Source organism: Vidua chalybeata, chromosome 19 (assembly GCF_026979565.1).
Source record: "Vidua chalybeata isolate OUT-0048 chromosome 19, bVidCha1 merged haplotype, whole genome shotgun sequence".
NCBI classification, from domain to species: domain Eukaryota; kingdom Metazoa; phylum Chordata; class Aves; order Passeriformes; family Viduidae; genus Vidua; species Vidua chalybeata.
This window is the reverse complement of record NC_071548.1, coordinates 12064485-12092038: the sequence shown is the minus strand read 5'-3', so window position 1 is coordinate 12092038 and position 27554 is coordinate 12064485. Positions and strand designations below refer to the sequence as shown.

At 40.2% G+C, this 27554-nt stretch overlaps 1 protein-coding gene across 12 annotated transcripts in view; it reads right to left on the bottom strand.

Annotated features, from left to right (window-relative positions):
• CA10 (carbonic anhydrase 10) overlaps positions 1–27554 on the bottom strand; it is a 256270-nt gene that overhangs the window by 173023 nt on the left and 55693 nt on the right. Inside the window, exons 1-3 of one of the 12 annotated variants that reach the window (XM_053960070.1) lie at positions 8690–9233; positions 6783–6833; positions 4943–5006 (exon numbers count right to left, since the gene is read on the bottom strand). The exons of 9 other annotated variants lie outside the window; for them this stretch is intronic. In XM_053960070.1, coding sequence (XP_053816045.1) covers positions 4943–4979 — 37 coding nt within the window. In that variant the 5' untranslated portion in view covers positions 4980–5006; positions 6783–6833; positions 8690–9233. Of the gene's footprint in view, positions 1–4942; positions 5007–6782; positions 6834–7197; positions 7297–8689; positions 9234–27554 lie in introns of those variants that run through there. 2 more of the 12 variants (XM_053960069.1, XM_053960071.1) reach the window with 2 other exon arrangements.

Sequence of the window (27554 nt, the reverse complement as noted above, 5' to 3'; positions counted from 1 at the left end):
GAATCATGATGGAGCTATTCTCCATCCTTCCAAGCATAGAGGATGGGCCCATCAAATTGGGGAGAATTGGCAAACTGTTAATTTAGAATCTTGTATTGTCCGGGAACAACAAGGATTTATTTGTGAAAGTAATGCAATTATAGCCCAAGACATTTGTTTAGACACAGAACAGAATATTTGCCACTTTGAGATTCATCCTAATGAGACTTCTGAAACAGTCCTTGTATATATTGGCAATGGTTGTGCATGCTTTAGAACTGCTTGTGATGTAGTACTTGTAGAAAATGTAGTAGTGAATACTAAAAAATCATTCAAATTTTTGTGTTTGTAACTTTACTAAAATTGCAGGATGTGATTGTTCTTTCGAAGCCCCAGTTCCTTCACATCAACCTTTTACACTCCAATTACACACTGATTCACAAACTATTGCCTACTCCTATTGGGATGAACCTCACTCTGCCAAAGCAATTATTGCTTCACCAGGATTTAACTGAAAATAGGCAATTGGCCCTCGTGAATTAGATTTTTGATTGTGTTGTAATTTTTTAATCAAAAATTGATTATTTGTTTTTAATAAGAAATTGAATGTATATTTTTAATTGGAGAATTGAATATTTGTTTTTGTTTTCCTTTTTCCTTATTTCTTTCCCTTATCTTTTTCCTACTTTTCTCTTTTTTGTCTGTCTAATTTTTTGTCTCTGTTTTCTGGAATATGCTACTACCACCTTGACGAATCCGGAAGACTTCAGAACAGTGCTAAGGATGGAGCTCTCCCTTATGACGATCGTTAAGTCACAGGATGGTGTGAGAGACAGTCTGAAGTTTCCTTCATTTGCCTCACGACCGTCGTAAGGTCCCTGAAGACCCCTGACAGGAGTTCTGGCCTGGCCGAGGTGGATGCGGATGCTTGCCAAGTGACTGTCAGCAGGTGCACTCGCTGTGCTTCTACAGAACGTTGCATTTGAACAGGTTGTGACAAGCGGTGGCTTGTACCTGCATGCCTGCACCTGCTTCACAGAGGAAGGGGCTCTTACAGTGGCCCATCGATCTTTCCCACCTTCTGGCCAGATGCCACTTGTTTTGGCTAAAGACTATATAAACTGTAACTTTTTGGGAAGACTTCAGTGCATCCCCACGGACGACCGTCAATCCACGTGGCTGGACCATTGAGGATCTTCCCCTCTTTTCTCTCCATTCTTTATTTCCCTTTTTTTGTCCTCTCTATCGCATTTGCTGTTGGTACCTAAATAAAGGTGCATTTATTGTGATTAAACTGATGGTCCCCTGCTGTTTGCCTTTTTCACTTTTGGGATTGGTTAACGAACCATCACGACACCCCGCACAAGCGGATTGCAACAGATGGGAACAAAGGTGCACTGTGTATGACATCTGAATTGCCTGACTGCAATAAAAAATCATGCTGGACTCAAAGGTCTGGGTCCTGGAAGGGTTGTGGACAGGTATCCAGTATGAAATGACTGGAGGCAAGGACTCTGCTTTAGCAGCAACTACAGAAGCAACACTTTTTGCATCCAAAAAATGTGTAGATTTGGTGCTTGGGGTCATGGTTTAGTTGTGGGTCTGGGATGTTGGGTTAAGGGTTCTATGACCTCAGAGGTCTTTTTGCAACCTCAGTGATTCGATGATTGTGTAACAGGTATCCCACATAATGAATTCACATCTCTTTAGGAATGAAAAGCCTTGTGTAGTTGATTTTTGTGTAACCCAGTGAAGAACTAGATAGAAATGAAGACTCCTATTTAAATTGATACCAGAATTAAGGTGTTCTGGGTTGTTTTGAGCTTTTGTTTAAACAGGGGACAGAAGCCAGAAAACTTCAAATAGAGGAAATAAATAGGATGGCTGGAAATAAGGGAGCATTTTCAAAAAATGCTGTCTAAATAAGAAAAATGGAAAAGGTGATAAACTCTGACGAGTTAAATAAAAAACTAAAATAAGACATGGCAGAAGAAGATATCAAAGAACAATTTCCAAAGGTCTTAAAAGCCATCAATAACTTTATTAGAAGTATGAGAAACAAAGACACTGGCTGATTGTGTTGGACGAGCTGGTGATCAGGTTGTAAGAGCAGTACAGGAAACATTATGTGTCAGTAAATCTGTACGAGTTCTTTTCCTTACTGCTTACAAAATGGTGTAAAGAGATATTCCCACACAGAAGCTTTTTTTATGAGGAATGTATCTGAGAAATTGTCTCAGAACCAAGCATCAGAAAAGGGACTATTAGTATAAACAGATAAAATTAACAAATTCATTCAGGTCAGACTCTAGGATGAATACCACGGTGATGTGACCTGCAAAAATCCTTGCCTAAAATCTGCACCAGGCTTGGAGAAACAAAAAGTGGAAATGTGATCCAATTTTTATGGTGTTTATTTTTATAGATGCTTGTTTTTCCCAAGGTATCTGCTACTGATCCCTGTCAATGACATGAGGTGTAGTCTAGGCAGGACAGTCATGTTATTTCTGTTTTACTGCACCAAGCCTGTAAATTCTTCTTTGAAGTTTGCTCAACTTCTAAGAGCACAGATACTCTGAATTTAAGTTTCTCCAGAATTCATGAATTTAAATGAAAGGGGTCAACTTATCGATGCAGCACATCTTTGTTTATATTTTTAAGCCTTAGCACTGGCCCTGGCAATGGCGTAAAAGACCATAAAAGACTGTATTTGTGCAGTGATTATTCTTGCCCTGTGTAATTACTGGTACCTCAGATAAAATCTCAAGCTACTTTATTGAGGCTGGGAATTGGAACCATAGAGAGAATCAGTAATCTATGTACATCAATAAAGCAGTCCATTAATTATTTCCACCTACTCAGCTTGAAGAAAATTGCCATACCAATTCCTCTGGATAACCACATGACCTGCTCTGCCACTACATAAAAGCCAAAGGTAAAGTCATAAAGGCTTTGAGAGATAAATCAGGGACACCAAAGAAATGACAGAGTATAGAATGGCATTCATCTCAGTAATTGGTCACAGAAATCTCCAGACTGCAGAATTATTAGACAGTATCACAATGGCTTCAAATGTGAGAACTGAAAGTGTTCTGATTTCTTTTTAAGCAGCAAAGCATTGACAGCTGAAATATATCCTCCAGAGTAAGACAGCATTGCCATTATTCAAGATAGTAAAAAAATTAAAAATTTTCAGCAATAAATCTTGAAACATATAAAAAAGTAAAATTGTGAAGAACTCCAGCAGCATCATATTCTATACTGCTAATTCCATACTGGTCTGTTCAAATGTCATCTTCCCTCTCTATGAAGGATTCTCAATTACAAGAAAAGTTCAACCACTGCACTCATTGAATGAGAGATAACAGAAAACAGGAAAGAGAAAATGAGGATTTGAGATTCTGGAATGATACTGCCTTTTAAAACGTGGCTATTTTCTGCTATGACTTTAATAAAGACATCATGCAATACCCTCTTCAATTTACTTTTTAAATTATAGCTTCTTATTTATGCCCAATTAAACATTTTCTTAAATTAAGAGTTTAATTACCTGAGAAAAAGTATTTAGCAATCAAAATTAGTAATCTCTGGCCCTGCAAAACTTTTGCTTATTTTTATCTACAAATTTGGGATACAAGTCTAGAACACAGTAGAACACTCATTATAGTGATTAAACCAGACTAATTCACTTCTATAAATTATGCTAACCTTGGGGTAAAGAGTAGTTATACAACAGTATGTAATTACATTTTTTTCTGCCACCCTCTGGTGAGTTCACACATACTAAAGCTATACAATCAAACACTAATGCTTCTGAAAAATATAGATCAGTTGCTTGTAGAGGTTATTTACAGATACTTCTCATATTGACTTTTCTCTTTTCATTATTCATGTGGCAGGAATAGGAAGGGGAACCTAGAGGGAGAAATATATCCAGGTCCAAAACTAAGCAAGTAACAATCTTGCAGGGTCAGGGTTACTAAAGTTCTGAAAAGAGAATGTGTTTCTCTCGCATTCTAGTCAAAATGATACTATAGTTTTGGGGTAAATGTGTTTTTCCATGTAATGTGAGTGAAGGTCCTGATGGTGAAAGATTTAGCAAAACTATGGCAAAAAAAAAAGGAAATGGAAACACATTAAAGAACAGTTTTGTTTAAAGGTTAAAAAGCAGCTGGATGTTTAGTGGAGCTGGCATAGATTGCTCATTAAAGTGTCAGTCTTAGGTAAGGGAAATCCTTCTTGGCAAATGAACTAAAAATAAGAAAGGGGAGGAAGGCAGCATCTCTCCTTTTCCATCCTGAGTCCCTGTGGGCTGGGTCTCTGCCCTGCCTACCTTTGAGTGGGACACTGGGCTCCCTTCCCCTGCCTGCCATGCCCAGGCTGTGGGTATGACTAATGAGCTGCCATGGATACTGCCACTCAGCTGGTAATTTCTAACCAGGTCTGGTCAGTGCCTCAGCTATCAATCACTGACAGGGTCCAATAGATTTCCCTTGAACCAGGCACAGACACAACTGAGAGCATTTGCCTGGCACTCACTGTAATTTGGGGGGTGGAAAAAGGGGAGAGTTCAGCCTGGGGTTGAAGCATAGATTGAAAGGGAAACAGTTGAAATGCAAAAAAAAAGCTGTGATGATCTCTCTGGACTTGAAATGGGACTTTGCATTAAAATGCAGGAAACCCAGATTTTGAGCTATCCTGTGATCTCTACTCTTTCCTCTTCATGTTCTTCATCTTTGGGATTTTTTTGTGGCTCATGCTGTAGACCTGGGGACTATGGCTGTGCTGTTAAAATGACTGACTGTTCTGAGACAGGATGAGTGAAATGTAAGACTTTAAAGAAGATCCAGAAGAAAGGTGAAGAAAGCCTCAAATAGATGAAATTGAATAGAAAAAGTTGTTCAGAGAAAATTAATTTGAAACTTGTTGTTTTAAGGGAAAAGACTGCTTATCCAGCAGATACCTTGAACTCTGTTCTGTAGATTCAGCTTTATTTTCATGTCTTTGGGTTACTATCGATCCTTCTGCTGAAAAATATAAATCAAAGTAGGAACATAAAAAATAACAAAAGACAGCATACTTATTCTATAAAAAGTGCTTTTTCTAGGTATTCCAGTGCCTCACAGTACTAAATAAACATAACTCTCAGGTATTAAGTTGGAATTTAACTATTTATTGCCAAATCCAGTGCATGCCTGGTGGTGCATCCTTTATAAGAATAGGTTTACTGAGCATCTCACTCTGGAACTGCAGGGCATTAGGGGATTCAGTTTGGAGAAGGCAGGTGTAAGGAGCACTCAGGAGGGGTTAACAAGTCCCAATCTCCAAGGCATTTTTGTGTGTGATAGCAACCCCTTGAGAATTACATGTAGCTCTGCACTATTTTGGTTTCCCACAAGACTCCTGCAGTTAATGACAGCAGGGAGGCAGAAATGTCCAGCCTCTGCTGACTTGCAAAGACAAATGAGAAGCCAGCACAGAGTTCAGCACTGAGTGCTGCAGTTTGTATCTGTAATGACAGTTCAAGACAGGAACAGTGATGTTCTCTGCTCTGGTGTTTTCTGGAGTAATCACATTTCTCTGACCCCATCCCGGGTCAGATGGGCTCTGGCTCTGCGTGGGGATGCTGCTTCTGCAGTGAGATTATCAAAACTCTGTAACTTTGATTATTCTTGGAAAGGCCAGAAGTGAGCAGAGCTGACTTGATGCAATTACTCATAGGCTGGAAAAAATGTTGTCTGGGCAATCCTGATCTCTTAGAAGTCTGACCTGGTGCTGCCAAACCAAAACTCTAAACACTCATAACTAGAAAATATTTTGGAATGGAAAGGAACCTTGGCTTCCCCTTAGCGACTACATCAAATTATTCAGGTAATTGCTGGGCAGTGATTGATCGTTCACTGAATGATCCACTTTCCTTTTTGTGGTGAAGACTTTCAAAGTCTGATATTTCTTCTGGGGCAGAATCCAGTCCCTGTTTCCCTGACCATCTGTTGTACACACAGCATGTAGCACCTAGCCCCTGCAGACAGGCTGCAACCAGCAAAATCCTTATCTAGGAAAACTTCCATGTTCATGGAGAATCCAGATCTCTTGTACCCAGAGATTAATTTTAAATACTTTTCTGCATTTCTCTGTGTGCAACAGGCAGAAGCACTTTGTGGTCCCTCTCACTCCAGATGAACCTTTTTTTATGGGAGTCCCAGTAACTAAGGAGACTCTAGGTAAGTCTCACTTCTGTTCTCTCTTCCTCTTGAGCAATGTTTGTATCTTGCAGGTCTCTGAAGCATCTGACAAACTCTTTGCACAGGAATTACTCTCTGTGATGTAATGAGATAGCTGAGTGCAATGGTATTTCTTGTTTCATGCCACAAAGTCTGATTTCTGTAGGACATAGAACTGTTTCTTACCCAAGAAGTTCCTGCATCATCAATCAGCTGAATGTCAGATGGTCACTACTATGATGAGTGTAAGGCTGATCATTATTTACCTAATTTTCAGAAAGACTGAAATGTTCTCTGAAATCAGGTAAAAATAAGGGAAGATAGGAAAGGATGCACTTTTTCTTGAAAAAATGGGCCACTTGCATAATCTAAAAAGTCTGTCAGTGTGGTGACTAGTCCAGAAAAATAATTTATAAACAACATAAATACTGAAAACTTCTTAAAGAGAAACAAACTGCACTGCTATCTGCAACCTAGAGAACAAATGAAATTTATCACCTTCACCAAATAGCTAAAATGTGATACATAGATGGGAAGACATCTCACATTACATGTAAACCTACTCTTTAAGTTCCAAACCTGCTTGTTAGAGCTGTTCAGGTGGGTTTTTCCACGACCCTCTTTGCTTTTCTAGAAAATGCAAGGCAAATACTACATGCTTACTCATGTTTTACTCATGCTATTTAAGTAAGTTTTCTGCTTTTAATACTTTATGAACTTGCCAATATTAGAATCCTCCACCATTGGACTAATTGCCATTTGTGATACTCAAATACACTGCTGATTTTTATTGACAAGGTCACATTTCAAACCTTTATGTCCATTAATGCATTCAGTTTTGAACTGTGCTTTGAATCTGAACTTCCAAACAAACTTTCTGATCTTGCTGAGGCTGCCTTTGGACAGAGATACAGCAAATGCTGAGTTCTGCTGTCAAATATATTCTGAAAATATATTTGTTTTCACAAGGCTGTGAAGATTCTTAAATACTCACCAAAATGTGTATTAAATGATAGCAGCAAGTGTGTTTTCATTTACTTTGAAATTTCTGTCTTGGCAGTTGAACACAAAGGAATGTTCTGCAGCTATGCCACTGGACAGGAGAAATGGCAAAGTTCTCAAGTTGGTTTTGTCTGAAAACAAACCAACCAAACCCTTCCAAAATCTCTCCAACCCCCAAAAAACTAAAATGGGGGTGGGGAAGGAAGCAAATAAATACTTAAGGCATTGTCTGGGAGTGGAGAAAGGGAGGAGAGGTTTGGATGGGATGGTACAGTGCAGGCAGGCTGTGTGAGGTGAGGAGGGTATGACTGAGCCACTGTCATCCCACACCTTTGGAAAAAATGATCACCTACGAATTTCAGCAGCAAGATTCAGACTGTAGAGCTGAAATTCATGTTGAACTTAGCACAGATTACAGATTTTGAGCTCTACTCTCACATCCTTTTTCTGTCTAAATTTAAAACTCACTCTGCAAAAAACCAGTAAAAATGTACTTGTCTCTATCTACCTTTAGTTCTATTACAAGAACTAGATCTTGAGTGCCAACAAATTGTAGTAGGTAAGATCAGGATGTCAATGATTTTCTATTTTTCATGCTTGAATTTAAGAAAAGGCCTTTTCAAGTTCTCTTATTAAATAAGAAGTGCTGAGTTAAACCATTCCAAAGTATTGCCTTAACTATTCCAGCAAAAATTAGCCAAGAGAGGGCAGATCATGTGCTCTTAAAGTATTTGTGTGTTGTGCCAGGGCTCTGAAATGGGCAGAACCTGCTTTGTCCTTCCCATGAATGCAGGGTCTGCAGTCTCCTTGGATATGGCTCATGGGGTGGATGGGGGAGAACAGGCCAGGGGTGACACAAAGGAGCCAGAGCCGGACAATGGTGGGGGCTGTGCCCTAAAGCAGGGCTGAGCTTCAGGGCAGAGAGCAGAGCCCTGGGACAGGCTGCTCAGGGGATGGCTTGAACACAGCTCCAAGAGGCTGTATATGTGAGCCGAAGGGCCAGAACAGCACAACTCACAGCAGCAACCGAGGCACAAGATCAACTCTGCTCTGAGTGCAGCAGCAGGAATAGATGCAGTGAACGGGAAAGGAGTGGATGCTCCCTCTTGGATGTAAGACAGAGTTTGGGACTGTGCTGCTGTGTTGCTCTCAGTGCATGAAAACACCCTGACACAGGAGTAACTGAGCTGTGGATGTCAGGGGTGTGCTCAAGGTTAGCTCAAACAGCACTGCAAGCAGAACCCTTTATTATTTCCAAGAGCAACTCCACAAACTCTGACTGAAAAGCTGTTTAGCATAGCAGTGATCTTTTCAGAGCCCTCCTTATCCAGCTGTTTCCCCAACCTGTGGGTGTCTGCACAGCTCAGTGTCAATCACATGGCATCACAAAAAATGTTGCTCATCTGGCCAGTGCTGGCAGGGAGCCTGAGTTTGTGAGGCAATAACCATGTGAAATTTTCTTTCTGTGGCTTGTACGGACTTACCTCAGCTTGTAAAAAGTGACAGTACCCAGCACGCTGTTTATATGAGAAATGCAGCAGTGCATGAGCACCTTTTGAGTTGCAAGGTAACTGCTCCACCTCGAAGAACATCTCAGTAGCACCAAACATCCTCCAGCAGTGCAATGGGACACTTGTCAGAGGGGCAATGCCAGGATGCAGAATTCTAAAATCTCTTGGAAGCACAACGAGAAGAATCTACTCTCCAGTGTGTCACAGAAGGCCTGTACCTCTGGAACACTCCCGACAGCCCATTCCTGCCAGAGACTGTAACAGCTCAGATGGAATGAGCATCAATTGCTTCCAAGGGAGATGTGTAAAAGATAATGAATGTTGCCTTTTTGGCTGCCAAAATTCAATATAAGATAGTGCCTTGGAGGCTTAATTACTTGTGACCTTCACCCAGAAATACATCTTATTTTGTGGATACAGCATTTGATGGTTTTTCCAGCAGTAGAGGAATAAAATCACACCTGCCTTATGAAAAGATGTTTAGGAAGAAAAGTGTTAAATGGTTACACCGAGATTGATTAGAAAATTTATAACTATGCACATGGAAAAGATTGCAAAGGTTATGGACCCAAGGTTCTAAATCAACTCTGAAATTTATTATAAATATCAAATACATCAGGTAATAATAATAAAAAAAATTGTCCAGAGGCAAAATCTGGAGCTTCATAACCACTGAAAATATAAATTTCAATTCACCTCTGTGACACAGGCTAATAGTTTTAGAAATCAATGCACAGAATAATCCTGAAAGCAGAACTAACTGAGCTAGTTCATGGTAATTCCTTAGACTTTGGAATTACCAACTCTTAACTGTTCCTACATAATATTTTATTAAGAAAAAAATTCTTCTGACTTATGTTTCCACTTGATTTTTTAGGTCTAATTTGAATTAGCTGAATAAACCTACAATTTCTCTGCACCTGTCAAAGGGCTGTTCAGAACAAACTGGTCCCATAAACTGACCAGTACGTTCCATTAGTGCACCAGTCTGGTTTTAACACAAGCAAAAAATAAAGTGCAAATTTTAAACACAAACTGTATTAAGTGACCTGAATACATTTAGTGTTAGTTGACATGATTTCAGTTTGTCCTCTTGGTGAGAAAGAGAACATAGACTCTTATTCATGGCTACAATGTTTATTTTTCTATAAGAGCCTTGTGTGTTTCAGGTATCTGGCAATGTGATTTATTTTTATTATTTATACATTTCTAGTAGAAGTAATATCCAGAAGGCTCAGTTAGTACAGATTAGCTCTATTTAGCATTCTTATTTCTGTTTAAACTTCTAACACAAAGCTACCAAAGTCAGTATCATAAATCCCATTAAAATTTCCATATACAAATTCATTACAGGTGTTTACTATTGAGAGGTTTTTTCAGTATGACCTGTCCAAAGAAAAGTGAACATCTGATTTTTTTGGGAAAAAGAGAACTTTTTCTTTTAAAAAAGCTCTCCATCTTGATCTGTAACAATATATAAAATAACTTTTTCATCTGAGCTTTAAGAAAGGCTTTTAGAAGTTCCTACCCTGCTTTTCAAACAGCTGTAGAAATGTTGCTGAACTGGAGTGGTATACCTGGAAATAGAATCCCTCTTGGCCTGAAGTCGTCTTAGCAGAAGAGCAGCAGGAGTTTAGCAACTATAAACTACATGTAGCGACTATACTTACTCCACTCTGCTTTTCTTCTTTAACAAAAAAGAATGAACATGTTATGAGGAAAATGGAATGCACGTATTTCAGAATAGCAGAAAGTTGAATGTGACTCACAAAACCTTAGCAAAACAAATACTCACATGGCTGGTATTAGTTGTCTTATTTTCCTAAAGTCTGGACTGCACTACCCAAAGTTTCCTTGACTATTTAACTTTTGTGCAGGAGGAACGGGGCAAAGTCTGTGTCTCTCAGGCAGGCAATTGTCATTGAAGGCTTTACCTCCATCAATAGTGATGCCTTTGATCAATAGTGATGCAAGAAAATTTGATTGTAGCAAACCATCTATTAGATGAGTTTTGGTGCATTACCTTGATGTCAGATGAGTGCAAATATCTTGTCTCATTCTATCTGTTCTCATATTCCCATACTCATCTCTTTCCTAACTCAGCTGTGTGAAGCAGTATCTGACAGGATGCTCCATGGTTCACATTTAATAACTCCTAGGTTAAAAATCCCTCACAATACACAAGTGTGAAAACTCAGAAATATATTTAGCTTCTTAATCTGCATTCACATATCCTGATATTTTATCATGAATGAGGTTTAATTAAAGGCATGGAAACTCCTGAGTTTGCCAGAAGTTTTCTAATTCTTCCTTATTTTTTCTAGTTCTTGTTATCCCTTGTACATTCGTATTTCTAAATTATATAGAAATTTTATAAAATTTTGCATTAGAAAATGAATTCCTGAAATTGGCAGCATTTGTTCTGGCCAAGCACTATACAAGACCGTGTGGCAGTGAGCACAATAAAATTAAGTTTCTTTCCAGTTTTAAATAAGATGTTACCCATATTTTTGACTTAGACTCAACCTTAAAAAAGATGTAAGGTTAAGGTAGCTTCCCTGAAATTCTGCTATGAGATAAAAGCACCTTAGAGCCAAACACCTACCATAGCTTTTAAGAAGGGAAAATATGCCAAGCTTCACAAGCCCATTTCTCATTAACCATTTTACTATTTGCCTTGACTTTTCCAGAAGGAAAAGAAATCGTAATTTCTAGTTCTTCTGTTTTTATCCCTGAATCTGGGCATCTCAGATCATCCCCTCTTAGATGCTGACAGAATCCATAATTTTCATCTGCCTGTTCTTCACTGTGCACATCCTGAAAAATTAACACCAACACTGGCTTGTCCTTTTAACACTAACATGCAAACCTGTTACTTCTTCACATTAAGATATATTTGCTCTTTTCAAAATACCTTCAAGCTGACTACTAATTCTCCAGTCCTTGACTTCATAGGCAGTATAAAATTTTAAATGGTAATTGAGTCATCTTTTGGTGGGCTGAAAGGGAGAGCAGAGCATGATGTTGCCAACAGCATGCTGTTTGCTCAGCAGTAAAGTTTATGGAGTACTGCTTTATTCAGACAAATCATTAGGTTCAGTACAGGTGGTAGCTGGATGACACAGAGTCATGATGTACAGAAAATCCATACCCATTATCTGGCACCATCTTCTTGCTGTGAGAAATGTGAATTACAGCTGCTTTTGGAGCTCTGGCCGACAGTGACATTCAGCACGGAGCCTGTGTCACTCCCTGTGTGCAGGGCAGAAAGCTCACAAGCAGAAAAGGTTGTCAGGAAGATCTATTATTTTTTTCTTTTTTTACTATTAAAACATCTAACTTTCTTTTTTTTTTTTTTGACAATTACTAGCAGGACTACAGATGGGGGAACAAGACAGCTTTCTAATGTCCCCTCACTGCATGCACCACATTTTCTTTTGCTACAGTGAATTGCATGAGCTCCTTATTCCATTGTTTTTAAACTGAGTCTGTCCAAATCATTCGTAAGTCAATAGTGCTATATTTGCTGCCAGGTTTTTGTCTCATTGACAAATGCAGCCAGTGCACACAAAAATCCTGGTGCAGCCCATTCGTAACCATCTCTACTCTTTCCATTTTGCAACACTCCTTGTGCCAGCACTTTCACATCATGGGTTGTCTGATTTTCTGGATCAATTTTTTTTATTTTCAATGTCACCAAAAGTGCCTGAAACTTAGAAACTGATTTAGAGAGTGGTTCTCCTTCTGTTAAAAGACTGAAAGCCTAAATGCCTCTTTAGTAGTCTAAACCAGATTTTGGATAGACACTGTACTTCTCCCTTTGGATGCTCTTTCTATCTTCTATTTTAAATAGAACTCAAAAGGATAAAGTAGGATTTCAAATTTATCAGCAGATTCAAACTATTCCTCCTGTGTTGACATAGCTCATTTTATGCTTCTTTAAGAGAGAAACTTTTACCACCTGCAAGGCTTTGCACAGAGCTGAACCCCTGAAAATCTTTGACTGTTATACTGGTTCTGATTAGAACATGGGGTCAGGAAATACTTGGTGTCAACTTAGCACTTCATTTGCTGCTGCTAACGCTCCTATCAAAACATGGTAAAGGACAAATATTAACTGCAAGGAACAGGTTCTGAACTGGTGAGAGCTCTGGTTAAATTAATGGAGTTATGCTAACTTTATTAAGAGTTGAGGGCTTGATTCTCCACTGTTTTCTGTTTTAAAAATATAACCAACTTAGCTTTAACCTCTAATATTTTTTGGATGAGTAGATAAATCTTCAGATGGCACTACTTACTGAACATAGAGCATAAATAGCATTCCTCCTTATGTAGTTCTTGACTCACCCAGTTTCTCTGTTCTTCTGAGAAATTCTGGCTGCTGTCTCTTCTTTTCATGTATTGTGCTGCATTCTCTAGTCCTCACTTGTCCTCAAGAGACTTGATGCCATGTACAGGGCTACAGGTCCCAAAAGAATGACACCACTTCCAATTCAGCCTCTACTGGTTTCACCTCGTGGATTGAGGGACTGGATGGTTATGAAACCTTTGATTTCCTTGGATTTTACATACTCTGGGTGACAGGAATAGCATCAAAAAGCCAATCTATTCAGGTGGAATATAGTCAAGTATGACTTGCATACGTCTTTCTGTCCCCCCAAAACAGGTTTCTGAATGTTTTACAATTCTAAATTACTTTCCAATAAAATTTCCCTCAAACTCATGTTGTGGACTCCTGAACTCAGGCTCTTGGCTGTAACCAAAAGCTGCAACTGACATCTTCATTTCTCTCCTTCTGGTAAGATGGGAAAAAAAAAAAATATATATATATATAAAACAGCATGCTCTTCTGCCTTTTCTCTGTAATGTCATTTATCTTGCTGTGATTCTTATGACAGCTTGTAATGCTTCCAGAACTTTCAAAGCACTTTTCAAATCTCCTTTTGGATGCCAGGGTCTGGCCTCAATTCACCCAGCTGTAAAGTAGCCAAGGGCTTTGCAGAGCAGCAGAGATTTATTTCAGAAGAGTTAAAGGTGGAATAAGCAGTGTCAGACTGCCTCCCTTCCCCTTCTGCAATTTTTAAGATTGGGCTTAACTCTTCCAAAGCCTCCTAGGTGAGGTTGGCCACAGGTAGGACAGGATGGGATATAATGCCAAAGCACCATTCTCTCAGCTTCTAATGAGGAAGGTTTATCAGCTTCTGAGAATCAAGTCCCTTAATGGCAGAAAGAAAAAAACTTTGGAAACCTTCATTGTCCTTTCTCTCTTCCCAGATGCACAGAAAGTACAAGGAATACGAGCCACAGCAAGTGGCACAATCAGGGCTATTCATGGGATCTGAGGGTGAGATCTATGTTTTACACACAGAAAAACACAGACCTCAGTAGGCATGTTCTTTAGAACCAAGACAGAAATTAATTTAGCATTCATCCTTTTCAAACTAGTAGAAATTCTGCTGTGGCAATCAATGTATCTGATTAAAGTAATTATTAAAAAAATTGAGGGGGTTGAAAACACATGGATACACCATTTATAGTTACTGCTCAGTAACTTGGATGATACTAAAGATGTCATCAAGGAAGGGATAAGAAATTAAACTTGTTCTACCACTGTGCCCTAATTAAACTGTTTAGTGCAGAGATCAGCATAAATAAGGAATTAGCAAACAATGCTGTGAGTAGAGGATGATTTGTAATAGCAGCACATTGATGCACTGGGCTCAGATACTATAATTTGACTGGCAGCACTTTATTAAGTTTTGGCAGCATTTAAGCAGACTGGGAGTGCTGTGATGAAGCTCAAGCACATTAATCCAAGCTCCATCTCTTGTTAATACTGATGAGTGAAGGCAGTTAATTGAATTATGTATGAAGTACTGATGATTAAATATTTCACTCCTTGCTATAGAATTAACTCTGCTTTATTAACAGCCACTGTTGTCTCTAATAGTGAATGTCAGAGGGACCTCTTCTCAGCCATTTACTTTCATTTTTCTAACCATCTGCTCAGGTTGCTTATCTATGTACACATCTATTCCTGCTTGTACTGGCCTTTGAAAGAAGCATTTTTGCTTCTCACAAATGGTTGTGTGATAGTATAGAAGTTCTATTTCCTTACAGAACAAGTTTCAGTGAAACTCTTAAATTAATTTTTCTCATTGACAATAGAATAGGATTCTACAGATTACACAGACACAGACTTTTGAATGATGCTGTCTCCAGAATGAAATGCAGCATTAATGGGCAATTTTCATTTTGCTTTGATGATGATTTCTACTTCCAGTTTTTACAACATTTTAAAAAATTGTACACAAAACCTCTGCTAATGAGGAAGAGAAAGGAAAAATCTAGACACATAATCTTAAGTTACAAAGAAATTGTGAAGCAGGGCTTTACAAAATAAATAAACCAGTGCCCTTTCAGGAACTCTACTGAACAACTACAAGAATTACTGTCCTCACCAACTGGCAGATGTTTACAATTAATCTCAAAGACAATACAACTGTAAGAGACCTCGGTTATTTAGCTGTTCAAAAACAAACATGACAAAAGCTTATCAGGACAGTGGCAGTGGTTTGGCAACAAGTACAACAAAAGCTTCGACAATGGTTTCTGCAGGACCACGTTTTCACAAAGCCAGGTCTGTGCTCTTTCATTCTTTGCTGAGATGTGTGAAGAGTTGTGTGGCAAGCACATTTTTCTCTCTCTCAGGATTTTTCATAGAGGTGCACAGAGAGAAAGAAAGAGAAAACAATTTCTATTTCTGCTCCTTGTTTTTCCTATGTGGAATGTGTTTGGAGAATTGTTTACCTAGGGTGATTGCTTGATTGGATTCTGGTGAGAATTGCTTGAGCCTGATGGCCAATCAAATACACCTGTGTCTGGACTATCGCAAGAAGGTGACAAGTTATGAATTAGATAGATATGGTAGTTAGAAAAAGTAGGTATGTAGTTTTATTATCTTCCTTTATATAGCATATTAATGTATTATAGCATAATTATAATAAAGAAATCATTCACCCTTCTGAATTGGAGTTGGAAATCATAATTTCTTCCCACTGGGTTCGCCTGCATTTTACAACAGAGTTGGCAAAACATAGTGAAATCTGGTACTAACATTTATATTAAAAAATATGGAATATGTGGAGTGTGCAAAGCCACAAGCTTCTACTGTTAAAAATTATGATTAACATTTTTAAATTATACCCTGTTGGAGGTCTGACAAAGAGCCCTTTCAGATCAGCCTTGACATGTTCTAAAAATAAGCTTTCCGGCTTGGCCATATGCAAGAGGTTTTCAGTAAAATGAAATGAAACACTGTAGTACAAAAGTGACAGAATACAGAAAATATATTTAAATAGTAGCAGAGATCAAGGCTGCTAAGTTTTAATACTTTTAATACTTTCTTTTTTCTTTTACTTTTAAAATTCCCCCCCCCCCTTAAGTTGCTAGGAAACTAACTACTGGGTACTTATGGATACTTACGGGTACTTAAGAAAGACAAAAGACTGTGGCTGAAATCAGGAGAGGAATGGAGCATCTGGCTATACTTTTTTCTCGGAGTTTCTCTCCAAGGGACAGAGATACCACGAGATGGTGGGGGGTTTGGGGGTGGCGGGGGGGGGGAGGGGAACCAGTGAAAAGATGGGGTTGGGGGCAGCTGCTCTCTCTTGCTTTTTGGCATTGGAGGAGGATGGCTAGGCTGTTGCTTACTGCGGGGAGAATTCACCAACACCACTGGAGCTCAGTCCTGAGGGACCGATCACCATCACACCAGGTTATGGAGTCTATTTATTCCGCGTATCACTTCACAGGAATCCCGAACCTCACCTCTCCCTGCCCTGCTCGGAGCGGGGCGGTCTCTGTCCCACCCCTGCTCTTTCTTCGGTACTGCTCTGCATTTTCTCCACGACATAGCTAGCACCGTCCCAGAGTTCCAGCTACCACTGCAGAACTTCTGACACATCTCGTCCACCACCCCGGGATTTTTGCTCATTCCTGCTGGCTGTGACGGTAACTGCACCAAAGGGGAATGTGCCGGCGGCCAAGGCTTTTTACTGGGTCCCTGGTTCTGTTTGTTGTTAATGCTGTAGTTATTGTTGTTTTGCTTACCTTGTTATACATACTAGTAAAGAACTGTTATCCCTAGCCTCATATCTTTGCCCAAGAGCCCTTTAATATAAAAATAGTAATTCGGAGGGAGGGGGTTTACATTCTCCATTCCAGGAGAGGCTCTTGCCTAGCAAAACACAGAAATGCTGCATGTCTGCTATTCCACGTTACTTTGTAATCAATTTATTTCAAAAATACAACTGAGGAACAATAATTTTAAAATGTCTTTGGAGAGTACAAAGCCCAGAGCAAGTACCTTTGTATAGATGCTTTGAGACTTCTGTTCTATTTTCATTGCTTACACTTCTGTGTCCCAAGGAAAAAAAAATTACAATTAAGTTGATGTAGTATCATGAATCAGTGAAGGAAATGCTTATAAACAATGTTTAATGATAGTGAGTTAGTTATTAACTTGAACTGCAAGAATGCCTTTACTTAGTGTGAGAAATGACTGCTCAGTTTTAAAATTTTTAAGGTTTATTAAATCTTAACAAAAATACAACAAAAGGAGTAAATAAGGAAAAATTACAGAGCTGGGACTGCCCCTCCCGCTCCCCCCCCCCCCACCTGTGACTACCAGCCACGTGGCTTGTCTTTAATATAGATGCTCCCCCTTTTATATCTCCAGCCTCTCCTATAGTCCTGTCAGTAGACTCCTTCCTTCCTGTCCAGTAGTGGAGTTCACCTTCTTACATCTTGATTATAGATCAGGTGTTACCATAGTAACAAGTCAACCCTCCCAAATGCCTGGACTACCAAGGCCATCTCATGATAACAATGTGGGGAAGTGGGGGGATGACATATTACAGTAATGTAACTACATCTACAAAACTTTTCTTAGCATACATATAATGCTCACCCTTTAATTGTGAGAGCCAACCATCTCATTACTCATCTATAACACTTAGGATCTGAGGGTACAGCAAGGCCTCCAGTATTGCTTTCATATGACTTTTCCCTTGGTATTCTTTTAATTATGGTGTTTTAAAACAAAATTTCAAGTGTGCAAATATTGTTATCTGAAACCCTGGTTCATGATTTAAGTTTCAAGATAGGATTAGTCTTGATTTTTCTTCTACTCAAATATGATGCCAGACTAAAATCCTATATAATACTAAGTATGTTCATTAACAGAAAACGGAAGGTACCACTCTGGAAGCGCTGATTCCCTCTGTATATTGAAGGATGAGATCAAGTAAAACTCAGAACAAGGGCCAAGGGCAAAGACAGAAACTAAAGCTAGAAACTTATTCATTGTTCAAGTTAGAATCTGATCCAATTGCCATTGCAAAGTTACTTTGTTTTGCTTTGGTAGATATTTAGAGGAGAGCAGGTTCCCTGAAGAGAAACTGGATGATGCCATAACTTCCTTTGTAAAGTGCAATCCCTGGTGATTAGGGGTTAAGACTCTCAACACCAGAAACCACTGGCTAAAGCCATGTAAAAATGGAAGAAAAAGGTTACCAGCAGAGACTGGAAGGGTGCACATCCACAGAAGGTCCAGCTGTGTTGGAACTCTGATGGCTGAAAACTTTGAGCTTTCTGAATTTAAGGGTGCCAACCCTCAAGTAAACACCTCATTTGACCTTAGACCTTGGAAAAGGCTTCAAAAATTGAGTGACAGCACAGAAACAGCGTGGGTGTAGTTTGGATAGTAATGTGTGATCTCATAGGGTGAAAAAACTTAAGATTTGGGATTCTAGTATATGGTGATATATGGGAACCAAGATGGAGAATTTTGGGTGTGGGTTAGTTGATTTTTTTTGCACCTTCTTCTTCACAACTATGGATCATTTTCTCAGGTGAAAGATGGATGTCTGCATTGCAGGTTTCGAGTGGTCATCTTTGGGTTAGAAGCATAAATAATAGAGATGTCAACTGTTTATTGGATAATTGGGACTTAAATAGCCTTGAACAGACACCATTTTAGGTCACTTTCTCAACTTGTTAGAGAGAGCATACATCTTGTGAGATTGTAATACGTAAGGATAATAAACTTCAGAGTGAGACTTCAAAAACATCTCCTGAGTTTTTGTCCTGTGACCTTGGAGCAAGAAAAAGCCTGGCATTCCAACATATGGTGCCCACCATGTGAGGAAAAAGCCTAAGCTCCTAGGCCAGGGTCCCTGAAGGAAGAAATCAGCAGTATCTGCAGAAGAAGCAGCATTGAGCTGGTGTGTGGCAGAGAAAAGCTGGAGAAACTGAATCCCCAGGGAAAAGGCCAGCTCAGATCTGAAGCCTATGTCTGCTGGCCAGAGGTGAGACCGTGAGACCGAGGTTATCAGCTGACCTTCGAATCAGGTAGGAATATTTTATATCTTCCTTCATGGCTAAAAACAGTATAAAAAGGGAAATGTAACATCCAAGACACAAAAAGAAGCAACGGAAAAATTAGAATCCATGGTTAAAAATCATCCTATCCCTGCCTCAAGAGACAAATTGCAAGACGTGTTAACTTGGGTCCAAGAAAAGTTTCCAGATACAGAATTGCTTCTCAGTCCATCTCTGTAGGACTCTGTCAGTTTAAAACTATATGATGAAGCCACATTTAAAAACACCATGGCTGCAAAACTTTTGCCAGCAAGTAGAGCAGTTTATGAATCTATAATCAACATAAAAGATATGCAAAATACCTCCAGTGACACTAACTCCACACTGGAAAAAAAGCAGTGACTGCGGAGAAAGGGGGAGTGGCTTATTCAGCTCTGTCAGTGTCCACAGCTTCACTGCCGCTTGAAAAATCACTGATAGCTACCCTGACAGAGGTGGGGGCAGCCCAGGCAGTCCAAGGACCCCCTAGCCTTGCAAGGATATTGCCAACAGATCAGGGACCCCACGGAATATCGAGGACCAGAGAGGAGAGTGGTGCGGAACCTGTCTGTACTCAGAAAGTGGCTGATATGCAAATTTTGCAACTTACACAATCTATGCACATACAACCTCAGTTACGCAAACAGCGCAAGCTCCTGACCCTGCACAGCAGGGAACAGCCGAAACAGATGGTAACATTCTATTGCCTTGTGCCAGCCAGGCAGCACACATTGCAGGGAGCGGACTGGCTCCACAGGGTGTGGTGGCAGAAGCTGCACCACTCAGGCAGAACGGAGCGAGTGGGGTACTCACACTGATCCCCCCACAGTTGCCATATGAATCGGCGCAAGCACACGAAAGAAGCATAGCAGTAAGCTATTAAATGGTGAGTACACTCCCCCATCCTGACTTAGCCAAGCGGCACCGCAGACCCCAGTGGGCAGAGACCAACCCAGGGCAGAGAGACAGGCCCTGCAGCCCAGGTCGGGTGACATAACCCCCCCCCCCCGGAAACGGGTGGCCTGGACAGCGCAGCCTCCCAAAGTGGGCGAGGCGACTCCCACACATGGGGTTTCCGGCATACCTCAGCCTGCAGCAAGTGGGGGAGGCGGGGCAGGTGGATCAGCCCCTCCAAATGCACATGCACTACAAGAAGCGAGCGCAGCCACTCTGACACTTTTGCAAACAATATTAGAACCACAAAACATGAGGGCTCCCCCAGGAATTTCAGCAGCTCCAATAACTAACCCTTTTGGGCATTCAGTCACATAGCATGGCGCTATCCCACGGGCTTTTCATAAAGACTTACTATCCCAGCGCAGAGACTGTGCACATGAGCTCTATGGCAGCACGCTGCACGCATATGCTGTACAAGAAGATGGCGGTGTTAGATGTGTCTCTTCTGTACAACAAGATGGTGGCATGCTAGGTACTTCCATAAACAATGCTTACGTGCTTCCTTCGATGCCATCTTGTGAACAACAAGGTGCTCAACCTCCTGCTATAGTGCCATTACTGGCCGCTTCTATTAGTACACCTTCCAATAATTTTAATGTACACCATATACAACCATCAGTTTTTCACACAGGAGGAGGAATGAATGCAACATTGAAACCTGAAAAGGGAAATCCTGACATGACAACAACACAATTGATGGCCCATGCCAGTAAGATATTTTGGAGGAAATACACCTGCCAGATGGCTACCATTGACACATGAAGTAATTAAGGATTTAAAACAAGCACTTAAAGAGGGGGGCTTAGGCTCTCCCTATTTCAAACAACTATTGCAAGGCATGTTTGAAGTTTATGATTTGGTACCTTATGATTTCAAGTATATTGCAACCACAATTTTAACAGACTCACAATATATGCTATGGGAGATCAAATGGAGCTTTGGAAAGATTGATAGTATCTTATGCTAGAGGTCCAAATGCAGCTCTCACACTGGCTCAACTAGATGGTGATCCACCTCATAACTGACCCGAAACTCAAGCTACAGATCTGCCTCAGAACGTAATCACAGATATTAAAGAAGCAGCTTGGAACATCATCTTGCAAGTTCAATCTACTGGAACCCCAGAGGGCACTTTTACAGAAGTAAAGCAAGGAGCATCTGAACCATTCACCTCATTAACAAATCGCCTTACTCAAGCAGTGGAGGGATAATGCCCTGATGAAGTAGCACAACCACATCTGCTTCAAAGCTTGACTTTTGTGAATGCCAATGAACAATGTAAATGCATAATTAGTGCCTTGCCTAGTCCACAACCAACCTTGCCTCAAATGATAGAAGCCTGCAGGAAGATAAGCACTCCTGCACATCTAGCAGCAGTTCAAGCAAATGCCTTGGAAGAACAGTTTGGAAAGCTCATGGAAGCTTCAGATCAAAGATTAGAAAAGACTCCCACAGCTTTTGAAGTAACCTCTCAACAAGACAACCCTGCAGAAGTGATTGCAGTGGAACTTGACCGACGACCATGCTACAAGTGTGGGAAATTGGGACATATAAGAAAGTATTGCCGAGATATTGCAGAAAATGCAGAAATACCAAATCTTTGTCCAAGATGCATAAAAGGAAGACACTTTGCAAATCAATGTTGTTATAAAATGAATGTAGATGGAAAACCTCTACCTCTTCCAGGAAACTCCAAAAAGAGCGTGGCACGCCAGCACACTATGACACAAGTGATAGCGGTAACTCATCAGCACGGAACTCCTCAAGACATATATTATGTGGGGAAATCCAATCAGACTTCCTACGCAGGACCATCTGCTGCTTCCATAGTGACCCAGAACTGCTGCCCCCAGGGGCGCTATGCGAATTGGTAGCTTCCAAATTAACATGTTTCATTAATGAGAATCATGCAGTGATATCCACAAGAGTCACTGAAGCATTGTGGAAGAGAGAAGAATTTTTAATTATAGTCAAGGACAGAAGCAGCATTTTATGGCTTGTCATTTATCCTACAATTATTTCAGCAAATCAGAATGAGGAGTTAACAGTTTTGGCTCAAGCCTTGCAAGCTCCATTGATCATTCCAGAAAATACTCCAATAGCCAAGGCCATTGCTTTGCCACCCAAAGCAAAAGAAACACAAGTCATGCCAATAGTTAGTCAGCACGTAGCTGCTGAAAATGAAGACAAGGAGGCTCATGTCTGCTGGGTAAAGCTAATAGGCCAGGATCAACCAAAGATAACCTGCAATTTGATGCTAGACAACAAAATGATCACAATCACAGGCATGTTAGATACAGGGACAGATGTAACAGTTATTTCTTATATCTTTTGGCCCAAAGAGTAGAATTTAACAACACCTCTAAAATCTCTCTCTGGAATTGGAGGAGCCACATTATGCATGCAAAGTGAAAATTCAATCATTGTTACGAGACCAGAAGGGAAGGCAGAGGTTATTCGTCCCTTTGTTGTGCAGAAACCCATCACAGTATGGGGAAGAGACATTCTATCACAATGGGGAATGAGGATAGAAGTGGATTTTTAATAGGGGTCACTGAAGCACTCAGCACCCTGAAACTAACCTGGAAAACAGACAACCCTGTTTGGGTGGATCAGTGGCCCCTGGAACAAGATTCAGTGCTCTCAAAAAATTAGTGAAAGAACAATTGCAGAAAGGCCACATCAAGCAAACAAATAGTCCCTGGAACTCTCCAGTTTGTCACCCACAAGAAAATTTCCAGCTCATGGAGATTACTCCATGACCTCTGGAAAATCAACGAGGTCATTGAAGAAATAGGACCGCTTCAGCTTGGACTTCTTTCTCTCTCGATGATCCCGAGAGAGTGGCCACTTGTAGTCATAGACTTGAAGGATTGGTTCTTCAACACTCTGCTTCATCCAGATGATGCTCCTTGATTTGCATTTTCCATCCCAAGTGTTAACAGAGAAAAACCTTTGCAAAGGCATCACTGGGTGGTTCTTCCACAAGGTCTTAAGAATTTGCCGACAATCTGCCAATGGTTTGTGGCACGGGCCTTATCTCCAGCTCAAGAAAAGAATTCAGAAGTGATAATCATACGTTATATGGATGATCTGCTCATCTCAGCTCCAACACACAAAGAAATGCAAGAGGCTTGTGACAGTGTGATTGCAGAAGTTCAAAATGCAGGACTAGAAGTTTCTACATAAAAAATCCAAGAAGTTCCACCATGGAAATATTTAGGATGGAGAATCACAGAACAAACAATTAAACCACAGAAGATACAACTCAAGGCCAATATCAACAATTTGCAGGACCTACAGCAAATTTTAGGAGAGATAAATTGGATCAGACCAGTCCTGGGTATCACCAATGATGAGCTTGCACCACTTTTCAACTGATTTAGAGGAGATTACAATATCAATTCTCCCAGAACTCTCACACGTGAGACTCAAGAAGCCCTTGAGAAAATTGCTGAAGCTCTCCTGCACAGACAAGTACATCATTGCGACATGGCACAGGCATTTTCTCTTGCAATGTTGGGAGAAAAAATGTGATTTTATGGCTTCATATTTCAACAGGACACCTCAAAGAGAGATCCTTTGTTGATAACTGAATGGATTTTCTTACCCTACAGATCTCCAAAAACAATCTTCACAATATTAATAATGATAGCTCAGATCATAATCAGGGCCAGAGTAAGATTGCTGACGATGACAGGTGGAGACTTTGCAACCGTCTATCTGCCATTGAAAAAAGAATATTTTGATTGGGCAGTCCAAAAATCAGAAGAATTGCAATTGCATTGTTAAACAATTCAGGAGTCTGTTTGATCCACTATCCAAGCCATAAACTGTTACAAGCAAAATTGAGCTTCAGGGAAAAGCCTATGCTAAGTGAAGTACTGTTGGATGCAATCATATTATTCACTGATGGTTCAGGGAAAACACACAGACCAGTAATTACATGGCAGAACCCAAAAACAAAAACATGGGAATCAGACATTCAAACAGTGGAAGGGTCCCTTCAAACTGCAGAATTGGCAGCAGTAGTCAGAGGATTTCAATTATTTCAAGAACCCCTTAATCTTATTACAGATTCAGCCTCTGTTACCAATATAGTCAAGAGAATAGAAGGGTCACTCTTAAAAGATGTTGATAACAAGGGCCTGTATCATTATCTTGTATGCATGCAGAAGATGGTACAACACAGGAAAAACAAATACTTTATTTCTCACATCAGAGCACATTCCTCACTTCCAGGATTTTTGGTGGAAGGGAATGCAGAAGCAGACAAATTAACAATGCCTATTGCAGACACCTTGCCAAACATATTTGAGCAAGCAAAATTGAGTCATGCATTCTTTCCTCAGAATGCACAAGTACTTATGCAGACATTTCGTATTTCTAAAGATCAAGCGAAGGCAATCATAAGTGCTTACCCTGATTGTCAACTTGTGCAACGTTCTGTATCCACCATAGCCATGAATCTGAGAGGATTGCAGAGCTTTCAGTTATGGCAAACAGATACCAGAAAATACCCATCTTTTGGGAAACCTAAGAATGTCCATGTATCAGTAGATACTTTTTCAGGTGCAGTCTTTGCCTCCTTGCACACAGGAGAAACATCAAAACATGCATGTCAGCAGTTTTTACAAGCATTTGCTTCACTAGGTGTACCTCAAGAGAGAAAAACAGACAATAGTCTGGCCTATGTGGGAGTAAAACTTAAGACATTCTTAATGGATTGGGGTGTGCGTCACACCTTTGGCATCCCTCACTCCCCCACAGGTCAGGCAATCATTGAGAGAACACACCACACTTTGAAGTCCCTCCTGGAGAAACAAAAAAGAGGAGATGCATGATCTGCACCTCAGATGCATTTGAACAAAACACTGTATGTTTTAAACTTTCTGAACAGTTCTTTTCCAGAACCACCAATCCTTAGACATTTTTTCAACACTACTCAAGCAAAATTAAAGGAAAATCCTTTTGTTTTGATCAGAAATCCAGAGACGGGAAAGACTGAAGGTCCATTTCAACTAATAAGCTGGAGCAAAGGATATGCTTGTGTTTCCACAGGTTCTGGTCTGAGGTGGATTCCTTCAAGAAACGTGAAGCCCTACCAACCACAGATGCACACAGGCGATGTAGATGACTAAGAGCAAAGAAGTGGGCACACAGATGTGAACTGTCATTTAGAGATGTTCCTACATCTCTGTGAACTTCAGGTTTTGTGGAAATTGCTGACAAGAGGTGGTGTGGATCATGTTACGATCTTATACGAAGTATAAGGCCATTGAAATTTTAATCATATCAGGCCCAGAGAAACAAAATAATTCTCAGTGCCTTGAATCAAAAAGAAAACCAAAGACACCGAATTTGTGCCTTATCACTTCGTTGCTTGCCTTAAGTAATAAAAACATGCCCGTAAGTCAACCAATGACCAATGTTTGGGTGACCTTAGCCAATGCATCAGTCTTGGACACCGTTTGTTTAACGAACTCAAGCCCAAGGAAACCATTCTCGACCTGTTTAGTTGGACTGCCAGTAGATGATTGGCCAATACCAAAGAATGTCTCTCCTGATCTTTCACGATTCATTGCAAATCCCACTTAGGAATGGGGTGTCTGGACCAAATTTCTCCCTACAGCACCCTATGAACCTCAAGAATTGGAAATTCTTGGCTCAGTGAAAATGAATTTTTGTATATCATTAGCTTTTCCTGGGTCAAAATAAAATAAAGGCAAAATCTTGAATGTCAATCCATTTAATGCATTGTACAGAAATGCAACATCTTGGTACAATTTCACTTCAGTCTCACACACAGCACCCAACCATGCTCCTTTGCAGTTGCCACAGGGGATCTTTCTCATTTGTGGAGATAGAATTTGGCCTGCCATTCCATCAAATGTCAAAGGTGGTCCATGCAGCATCGGGATACTTACTTTGCTGACACCCAACATAAAAGTGGTAAAAGAACAAAAACATAGAGAAAAGAGGTTTGTCAATCAGTATGAACCTGATTGTGATGTCAACTTTAGAGCTTGGAATTTTGGAAGGAGGTTCGCAGCAGCTCTCCTTCTGACTCAAGCTGCCTCAGGAACAGCCTTGAAACAACTAAATCAATTGGGTTATTGGCTGAGTAAGGAATCTCGTGCCATTTCTCTCACACTGAGCAATTTGTTAACTGATGTTCAGAGTGAGAGATGTGCAACTTTGCAAAACCGTGCAGCATTCAATTTTCTTTTGTTAGTACATGGACATGGATGCAAGGACTTTGATGGAATGTGTTGCATGAACTTTTCTGACCATTCAGTATCCATACAGCAAAGTATACAAAAATTACAGGAAGGCGTGTCCAAACTCCAAGTTGAGGAAGGATCATGGTTGAATGATCTGTTTGGAGAATTGAGCCTTGCACCAGTGTGGAGAGAAATCTTGAAAATAGGCATCTATGCTCTGGTTATTATAATAATCCTTTTGGTATTTGTGCCTTGTTTACTTCAATGTGCCAAACAAAAACTTGTCAATGTAGCCAAAGAGGTCTTTTTTTGTTCAAACAAGAGGGGGAGATGTTGGAACTCTGATGGTTGAAAACTTTGAGCTTTTTGAATTTAAGGGTGCCAACCCTCAAATAAACACCTCGTTGTTACCAGAGCTAGCTACCAAGCCCCAGGATTAACTGACAGGGGCTTCTCCCATCAGATCTCTCATGAATCTGCAAGCATTTCACTGGCCAGATCCCAAGGGGGCATGGAGTTCAGACCAATGAGAATATCCACACCGGGTCTTTCAAAAGTCTTTATAAAGGATAGCCCGGCAAAATAAAGCTCTCTGTGCCACACGAACTTCAGGGGTGAGTTGTGTCTCTGTCTCCTTGCCCCTCACCCATCCCACATGCGACCTAACACCTTGTTTGACCTTAGACCTTGGAAAAGGCTTCAAAAATTGAATGACAGCACAGAAACAGTGTGGGTGTGGTTTGGATAGTAATGTGTGATCTCATAGGGTGAAAAAAACTTAGATTTGGGATTTTAGTATATGGTGATATATGGGAACCAAAATGGAGAATTTTGGGTATGGGTTAGTTGACTTTTTTGCACCTTCTTCCTTCTTTTTCACGAATCTGGGTAATTTTCTCTAACTGGGTGAAAGATGTCCACATTGCAGGTTTCGAGTGGTCATCTTTGGGTTAGAAGCATAAATAATAGAGATGTCAACTGTTTATTGGATAATTGGGACTTAAATAGCCTTGAACAGACACCATTTTAGGTCACTTTCTCAACTTGTTAGAGGGAGCTCACATCTTGTGAGTTTGTAATACATAAGGATAATAAACTTCAGAGTGAGACTTCAAAAACATCTCCTGAGTTTTATTCACCCTGTCCTTGGAGCAACAAAGAGCCTGGCATTCCAACACAGCTGGAATTTTGAACTGCTTATGAAAATATTGATTTGGGAGTCACAGGTTGTGGAA